At 35.9% G+C, this 9564-nt stretch overlaps 1 protein-coding gene across 1 annotated transcript; it reads right to left on the bottom strand.

Annotated features, from left to right (window-relative positions):
- Positions 1–6377: 6377 nt before the first annotated feature.
- Positions 6378–8221, bottom strand: LOC131597588 (uncharacterized). The gene is made up of 3 exons (XM_058870278.1): positions 7659–8221; positions 7304–7540; positions 6378–7215 (listed from the first exon to the last, which is right to left on the bottom strand). The coding sequence occupies exons 1-3, from the start codon at positions 8219–8221 to the stop codon at positions 6378–6380; spliced, it is 1638 nt and encodes a 545-aa protein (XP_058726261.1).
- Positions 8222–9564: the final 1343 nt, after the last annotated feature.

Here is a 9564-nt window from a genome sequence, read left to right on the forward strand (position 1 = left end):
CTCTACCATAGCCATAGACCTTCAGTTTCAGAGGTAAATTTTCAAACTTTACCTCTATGATTCATGTACTCTTTTCAATAAAACTCGACACCAATTTTTTCAGCATCATCAGAGGATTGAAAATCCTCTATTATCATTCATTTATTCATCAGCATCATCATTTAATTTCATTTTCAATTTTTAGGGTTCTTCGCGTATTTTAGTTAATTCAGTAGCTATAGTTAATTTCAATCCATGTTAGTTACATATTTGGAATCGTGAGAGAATTTAGAACAAGTTTCATGTTTACATCTCTGCAAATGGTTGAGAAACGAGGGAGATGGAAATTTCAGAATTGAGTGATGAGAGGTTGAAGACGAAGATGGTGTTGGCGCGCCATTTTCAAATATTCAGAAACGAGTTTATTATATTTTGAATGGTTTGCGTGTTACAACTTGAAATCATCGTTAGCCCAATGGCCACGGCGCGCGTCCCATGTTTCTTGCCCAAAGGGCTGGGGTTCGATCCCCCCCTCAGACCTTTTGTTTACATTATTTTCCAAAATCCATTTAAAGCTCATTTTTTACACATATTATCAAATGGATGCTTTCTTTTATCACACTGGGGATCTAGCCCAATTGGCTTGGTTTATGCCAGCTCCCCCTTTGGAAGGGAGTTCAAACCTTGCTACCAACAAAATCAACCATTTATGCTATTTTTCTCCATTTTTCTTCACAACTTCACTTAATAATTTCACCTACCAAATTAAATCATTTTCACTTGAATTTTCACACACTTTTTATTTATCATATCTATTTTATGAATATCCAAAAAATCACAAAAATATTATTTATTTGATATATTATTAATAGGTTTAAAATCACTTGTTTTTAAGTATTTTTAATACTTTTAAATATAGTTTTCTTTATATTTTTCAAACCTAGTCACTTTGTAAATATTTTGTGATCAATCTTTTGGGCCTCTTGAATATCAGAGAGTGTAAGTCCCAACCCTTTTTCAACTTTCAAGTCAACTTCATTTCATTTTCAATCAACTGTTTTTCATAAACAGTAATCAATATTTTAGGCCTCTAATAGAGTGTAAGTCCCATCCCTTTTTCTTTTTATCTTTTAAAACTATTTTTTACAAGCAGTAAATAACTCCTCATCTATTTTCAAAACTTTCTTTTGGTATTGAAGGGCATTATTCCCGATGAAACTCTTCATATACCTATGTGACCTAGTGTCCATCTTCACTTCTTCTGTTTTCAAAACAAAATAATTCAACTATTTTCATTAAACAAATTCAACTGTGTTCAATCAAACTCTCAATCAATTTTCAAAACAACTTCAACTTCAAATTAATTTCACATGGGCTTCTAATAGAGTGTAAGTCCCAACCCCCTTTTTCTTTTTAATACTGTTGCCAAGCTGATGGTAAGGTTTTGTACATACATATTTCAAAGGCCTCCTCTTCATCCAGGTTAGGCTTTACAGTTTTCAATTTACAGTCTTCATTTAAGTTCCTGTCAACTATATATGTACATATATACTGTTTAAATCTTCGTCTGAGAACAACCTTAGGACAGATAAACACACACACACACACACACACACACACACACATACACACACACACACACACACACACACACACACATATATATATATATATATATATATATATATATATATATATATATATATATATATATATATATATATATATATATATATATTATAGGACTATGACCTAGGATTGAGAACGTCTTCCCGGTGAAGGCTCTTTCCTAATAGAGTAATACAGTTCAACCTCAAGATGAATTATTCCCGGTGAAACATCTTGAAAAAAAAGCCTTAGAATACAAATATGGCACATCCACCAAATAGGAATTATTCCTGGTAAAACCTCTTATCCATTTTCCTAGATACAAATTAGTCAAGCCAACATAGCTTTCTCTTGTGCTATAACAAGGACCCTCGATGACCCTCGATCAGCCTCCTCTTGGGCTTACAATACAAGGACCCACAGGCTTCTTAAAAGCATACCTCACAGATTCCTCTTGAGCTTGTATACAAGGACTCATCAGGTTTCTTATAAACATAGGAACAGGTCTTTAGTCACCTTTTAGCCTACCCTAGTGAGATTCTTCTATTCGTAAAACCAAACCTCAAACAAGCTAAGTATGTCTCAATCTCAGTATTGAGTTCACCTTTTGGAATGAGAGACATGTACAATCTCTGTCACCTATATTTTAAATCTCCAAGAAGTCTTCTCCTTAGTAGAGTCAAGATTCCACATCTGGTTTCCTCAACAATGTCAGCCTTAATCTTAGGCTTTAAAAAAGAAGTAATCTATCCCTTCTAAGTCAGCCACAATTTTGGGCTTCGTACAGAACACCAAATAAATTATTCAGTCAAATAAAAAAACTCAACAGAGTAATCCTCAGTAAAGTCAGCCACAATTTTGGGCTTCGTACAGAACACCGTCAAACAATCAATCAATAATATTCCTGTGGCAACAATCCACAGAGTCAATCAAACTCTTTAAAGCCTCAAACTTGGGCCTTGTACAAGCCAACCAATCAAAAAATGTCTAAATCTTTCTTACAGAGGTGAGACATGATTCATCTCTATGAAGAGACTTTTCCATTATTATACCACACTCAAACATAACAAACATCATTTTCATAAAAAAAAACATTTCCCATTTAGATTGATATAAGACTGCCTGCTCTGTTGACTTCACGTCCAGACTGATGTCTTCCTCTAATGGTTGAAATCTTTTATTTTATATAAGATGATACTGGCATACTTACACACATATAAGTAAGGTCCCTCTCTTATCATAAAGTAAACTTTTTATTATAATTTTTCTTTCATATAAGATGATACTGGCATACTTGCACACACACACAAGTAAGGTCCCTATCATGAAAGAACCCTCATTTCACTCATTTTTAAAATGTTTATGGTAAAACAATTGAAATATCTCTCTGTTAAGATGACGACTTGTCTCTTTTCTGCAAGCACATATTTAATTCAAACTTCAACCTAGAGTTTAAACAAGGCACCCAAAAGTCAATTCATTTCCCTAACTAGTTCCCCGAACTACAAAAAGCTCTGACTTCCATTAGGGATATGTAGGCAAAAGATTCACAAGGAATCTTTGCGAGCTAATAAAAAACCAAAAATAGTCATTTCATATGTCTTTCAATTCAATTCAATTCTCTCTCCTAACACAAAGGAGAAACTTTCCCAATCAAGCATCAAACACACATAGATACAAAGAAGGTTCTCGTAGAGTACTGCGGATATGTAGGGTGCTAATACCTTCCCTATGTATAACCAACCTCCCGAACTCCAGAATATCTGTTTAGGTGAAATCCCCACACCTAGAAAACTCTTAGGGTTTATTTGAGATCTTTTTCCCCTGCCTCCTCGTAGGACAATTAAAAAGTTCGTGTGCTTTCGTAGGAAGAATTGAAATAAAATTCCTCCCGCAAGGACGCCTCTCTCCTTTCAAATTTCGCGTGAAGGGTTCGGTGTGCCATCCTCCCAAGTAAATAGGGAGGTAAAGAAAACAACAAGACAGTACCCTGATTAAACATCTGAAACCTGCATCACAAAACAAATAACCATTAACACTTTCACCAATTAACTTCTTCAAATAGTTACAAGCATCCTAACACTTACAAACAGGTTTTAATTACTAATAGAAAAGGCTTAATACCCTTTTTGGTCCCGTACCTATGCCTCTGGGTCCATTTTAGTCCTCTTCCTTTTAAAAGTTTCAAATTGGTCCCTTACGTTATCTAACAGAATCAAAGTGGTCTTTTCTGTTAAATAATGGGTAACGACGTTAAAATAGGTGACGTGGATGGAGCCGTTGGTTAGTGGGATGTCCAGTCATCATTGTCTTCCAATTCTTCTGTTTCTGAAGCACGTTTTATGTTTTTCCCCAAAATCAACCCTACCCCATAATTCAAACCTAAACGAAATTGGTTCTCAAAATCTCCAATTAAAACCTAAATCGTTAGCTAATCATGAGTTCTCTGCGTGGGTCGTCATCATCAAATCGAAACCGAAGTGACTCACATGTATTTAGCAGCTCTAATCTTCCATGGAAGCCTCTATGTTGTTGTGGAGACAATGCTATACTTCGTAAGGCAAGAACTGCTAACAATTATGGAAAGCTATTTTGGGGTTGTCAACATTTTAAGGTAAGCTTTAGTTTCAGAACTGATTAGTTGAATGTTGTTGAAATGTGGCTGTAATGCATACGAATTTTTGTTCTCGATATGGACAGGGACACAATAATAGTGGTTGTGGTTTTTTTCAATGGTTCTATGAAGAATCTAGAGGTGAAATTGAGCAAACCCTGATGAACGATCAATGGAAGATTGATGCAATTACTCAAGAGATGGAAGAAGCCAAAAAACAGCTTGAAATATTGAGGCGCAAAAATAAGGAATTGGAGGATGCTATGAAGAACACCATCAAGTGGAAGAAGATCTGGAAGTTTCTATTTTATTGTGTTTTGTTTGGCTTTGTATTGAAAATGTTGTAAGAGACATGAAGTTGTTGTGAGAGTGGGATAATTTTGAGTTGTATGATTTTAGCATTATTCTGAGATGTAAAACCTGCATTATATTGAAATCTGTTTTGGTACCATATTATATTAAGTTGTTCAAAATCTGTTTTGAGTTGTAAAATCTGTTTTGGTACCATATTATATTAAGTTGTTCAAAATATGGTAGCTTACATAACTTGTTTCATACCAAAATATGAAGGATAGAAAAACACTTAGAAAGGGGGGGTTTGAATAAGTGTGGCTTTAAAAACTTGACAGATAAAAATAAATTGCACAGTTATTTTTATCCTGGTTCGTTGTTAACTAAACTACTCCAGTCCACCCCCGCAGAGATGATTTACCTCAACTGAGGATTTAATCCACTAATCGCACGGATTACAATGGTTCTCCACTTAGTCAGCAACTAAGTCTTCCAGAGTCTACTGATCACACACTGATCACTCCAGGAACAACTGCTTAGATACCCTCTAAGACTTTTCTAGAGTATACTGATCCACACGATCACTCTAGTTACAATCTGCTTAGTTCACTTCTAAGACTTCCTAGAGTATTCTGATCCACACGATCACTCTAGTTCCTTACAACTTAATGTAATCCTAAGAGTATTACAAATGCTTCTTAAAAGCGATAATCACAACTGTGATATTTCTCTTAATCGTTTAAGCTTAATCTCACTAATATATTACAACAGCAATGTAGTGAGCTTTGATGAAGATGAAGATTCTGAGTTTAGATTTGAACAGAGTTTCAGCAAGTTTGATATGAGTTGTTTTGGTGCAGAATCGTTAACCTTGCTTCTCATCAGAACTTCATATTTATAGGCGTTGGAGAAGATGACCGTTGAATGCATTTAATGCTTTGCGTGTTCCGTACAGCATCGCATTTAATGTTATACGCTTTTGTCAACTACCTCGAGCCTTGTTCACGCTGTGTCTACTGACGTAGCCTTTAGTAGCTTTTAACGTTCCTTTTGTCAGTCAGCGTAGCCTGCCACTTGTACTTTCTTCTGATCTGATGTTTGTGAATACAACGTTTGAATATCATCAGAGTCAAACAGCTTGGTGCATAGCATCTTCTGATCTTCTGACCTTGAAGTGCTTCTGAGCGTGATACCATCAGAACTTCAGTGCTTCTGTTCTCTTGTTCTTCTGATGCTTCCATAGACCCATGTTCTGATTCTGCTTCGACCATCTTCTGATGTCTTGCCAGACCATGTTCTGATGTTGCATGCTGAACCCTTTGAGACAAAGCTTCTGAGCGCTGAATTATGCGTACTCTTTATATATTTCCTGAAAGGGAAATTGCATTGGATTAGAGTACCATATTATCTTAAGCAAAATTCATATTATTGTTATCATCAAAACTAAGATAATTGATCAGAACAAATCTTGTTCTAACAAAATATGCCTCTGGTATAACACAAAATATAATCTGTTTAAGTTATTCAAAATGTGTTCAAACAACCAAAAATTTGTAGCTTGCCAAAACATGGTAGCTTGTTTCATACCAAAGCATAATTTGTTAACATAATATAGTTTTCATAACATAATTTGTTAACATAAATTGACACAAAATATGGTAACTTAAATAACACAAACATTGTTACCATAACATAATTTGCTCAACACGCATAATTTGTTCAACACAAACATTGTTACCATAACATAACAGCCAAAACACAATAGGTCTTAATTCTAAGGACATTGTATGGTCTAAACTTTTGTTCAACACGCATTCAAAATACCATAAACACTACAAAATACCATAATAGATCTTAACACAGAAAGTTCATAAATATAACAAGTCTAAATAGACTTCTTTGCGTTGTTCCTTTTTGTTGGAGTGGTCCTCCTTGTTGTAGGTCCAACTGCATTTTGTGATGCACTCAATCTTGTGGTTGGTCCCTTTGAAGCAGGAGGCATTGTAACAGAAGTTTGTCTTGGCTTCTTATAAGGCAACTTTTGTGGCCTTGTAACAGATAATGCAGGTTGTGTTTTTTGTGTTGCACTTGTAGAACTCTTAGGTTGTGTTTTTTGTGTTGCACTTGTAGAACTCTTTTGTGTTGCACTTGGTTGACTAGTTTGAGTTGGAGTGGGTTGTGCCCTTGGCTGATTTGCTTGTGTTGGAGTGGGTTGTGCCCTTGGCTGACTTGCTTGAGTTGGAGTGGGTTGTGCCCTTGGCTGACTTGCTTGGGTAGGTGGTGTCATCTTACAAGTGGAATTATTGTGTCCAGTCTGTCTGCACCTTGTACATCTAAGCACCATGCCAGTTTTCCTCATTTTCCTATCTGACCCATCAATTTCACCCTGCTCACGGTTCCTCTTCTTCTTTGGTCTTCCTGGCATTTTTTTGAATTTTGGTGGCTGCACGTCCGGGTACTCTGTTCTAACCCACAAATTTGTGCCATTTACAGGATAAATGATAGGTTCATACACAGATATATATCTTGCCTTTTTATATATTTCTGGTATGTAATCATCAAAAGCCAGGCTTCTACTCTTCATTGCAGACAGAGCATGTACACAAGGAATACCTGTTAGTTGCCATTTTCTGCATGAGCAATCATGGTCCTTTAGGTTTACCCCAAAAATGTCACCTTGATGCTCAATGTGCCTTACTTCAAAAATAAATTCAGATGACATCCTACATTTCAAAAATAAATTAAGATCACAACTCATATATACTATAAAATGTAAATAAAGTAAAAGTCTGCATTAAATCATTTTCATACCTAACAATCCAATTATTTGTGAAAGAGCTTGTTTTTTCCACTTTCTTCTTAATGTTTGGCAGTACATCCCCATCACTTAATTGTGGGAATCTCAACCTGTTTTTTGCCCACTTTTCCATGATGTATCCCCTTATTTCTTCAAGCATGGTCACTAATGGCTTTGATCTTGACTCTACAATCACACTGTTGAAAGCCTCTGACATGTTATTCAATACAGAATCACATTTTGATGTTGTCCTAAACAATTTGAAATAGGCAACATCTGGTCATTGTGTAGACCTATTATTTGTCTAGACCAATAATAGGTCTACACAATTTGAAACTTTTTTTACAAGCAGCATAGCAAATATATAACCTCTTGAAATAAGGCCTCTTGTCCTCAACATTTTCTTGCACTGGTGTCACATTTAACTTCACAGTTGAACCAGGATTTGTCCTTAGAACTTCATGGCAATAATCATATATTCTTGTATAGTCTCCTAAAAATGAGCCATCAACCATATCCCTAGCTGCAAATCTGGCCCTAATTGCCTTTGTCTTATTAACCCCCACATTCCATTTCTTTTGAGCCTTCTCCTTTATATCCTTTAGCTTCAACTTAGGATTAGATTTCAGTGAGTTTTGCAACCTCTTGCTAAGCCATTTTGTACTCATCATCTTCACATTGTATTCCCTAGAGCAACTGTGTATATCAACTAATTTCCTAAGTTGCCAAGTCTCCTCATTAGGCAACTTTCCACAATATGCCTCCCACTGGCAGCCTTCCTTACACACCACCTTCACTCTCTGCTTGTCATTTTTTAAAAACCTAAGAGCTCTACCACATTGGACAGAATATGTTTGAATTGCTTCCTTAAAGTCATCTTTTGTGTTAAAGTAAGTTCCCAACTCCCATTTATAATGAGACATATCTTTCATTAACTTAAAAAATGGGATACTTCTTCTTTGTTGGTTCATCACTCTCCTCACTATCACATCCACTATCTAACTCCTCACTGTCATATAAACTTCCATTCTCTTCTTCACATTTCTTACTTTTACTTGTTCCTTGGTGGTCAGCATACTCACTCTCAACAAGATTATCTAAGTTTTCAGCAGAATAATCCTCACTCATATCAGAATCACTAAATATAACTTCCAAAGCACTGCCATACTTGTAACTCTCATCCTCACTGTCATCAGAGCTTGAATTCTCTACACTAGCACCATTCAGACCCTCAACACCATCCTTGTTCCCTTCATCACATACATTCAGACCCTCAACACCAGAACTGTTCCCTTCATCCGGTACATTCAGACCCTCAACACCATCATTGTTCCCTTCATCACATACATTCATACCCTCAACACCAAAACTGTTCCCTTCATCCGGTACATTCAGACCCTCAACACCATCATTGTTCCCTTCATCACATACATTCATACCCTCAACACCATCATTGTTCCCTTCATCATTACCTACATTTAAGTCCTTATTGACATCTTCAAAAAGATCTTCAATGATGGAATCTACATCAGGGTTAACAACATCTAAAGGTTCTTCCTCTATGGCTTCGGCATATTCTGGTTGGGATACAATATGTGCTATGTAAATCTCAACTTTCAAATGTACCCTAAAGATTTCAACTACCTTATATGCAGCCATATCATCTGTAAGAACACACATCCCAACAGAGGGGTCTTTGTAATAGATAGTGTCTACCCCAGTGTAACCTAAATCTTTCAAAACACCAACCAATTCAAAGTATGACCATCTATCCACATCTACATCTAACTCAATACATTTACCACCCACATAGTCAGTTTTTTCAGAATCGACAAAGTCACCACTATGATGAATTGTCAAAGTTATAATATCATCCATTTCTACCTAAGACAACAAAACAAACATTACAAACAATATTACGCAACAGTACACGCAAGGATTCGTAACATAATCACAGATTTCAAAAGGGGCAAAAAAACCCTAAAAACCAAATCATTTCAGAAAACGCAACAACATAAATACACATTCATACTACACAACGACATGCAAACTAACCGTGTTTTGAAGTTTGGTTTTCGTCTTCCTCAGAGCATTCTTCGTTCTCTCTTCGTCTTCTTCGTCTCACAGTCTTCTTCGTCTTCTCACTTTGCTGTTGCGTATTTCTATTTCATCATATGCCAAGTAATAATGTTAACCAAGTAATAACATGTTAATCCAAATGACACCTCAACAATGAGTTACTTTCCAGCTCACAAACAATTTAACACGTCAGCAA

This window comes from Vicia villosa, linkage group LG4 (genome assembly GCF_029867415.1).
Source record: "Vicia villosa cultivar HV-30 ecotype Madison, WI linkage group LG4, Vvil1.0, whole genome shotgun sequence".
Taxonomy (NCBI): Eukaryota; Viridiplantae; Streptophyta; class Magnoliopsida; order Fabales; family Fabaceae; genus Vicia; species Vicia villosa.

Excerpts from the sequence above, each read along its gene's own strand:
- LOC131597588 (XM_058870278.1), bottom strand. The coding sequence starts at position 8,221 with ATGAAAGATATGTCTCATTATAAATGGGAGTTGGGAACTTACTTTAAC. Across the intron at positions 7,541-7,658 it reads AAGAGGCCTTATTTCAAGAG|GACAACATCAAAATGTGATT; the intron begins GTTATATATTTG and ends CAAATTGTTTAG. Across the intron at positions 7,216-7,303 it reads ACAAATAATTGGATTGTTAG|GATGTCATCTGAATTTATTT; the intron begins GTATGAAAATGA and ends TTTGAAATGTAG.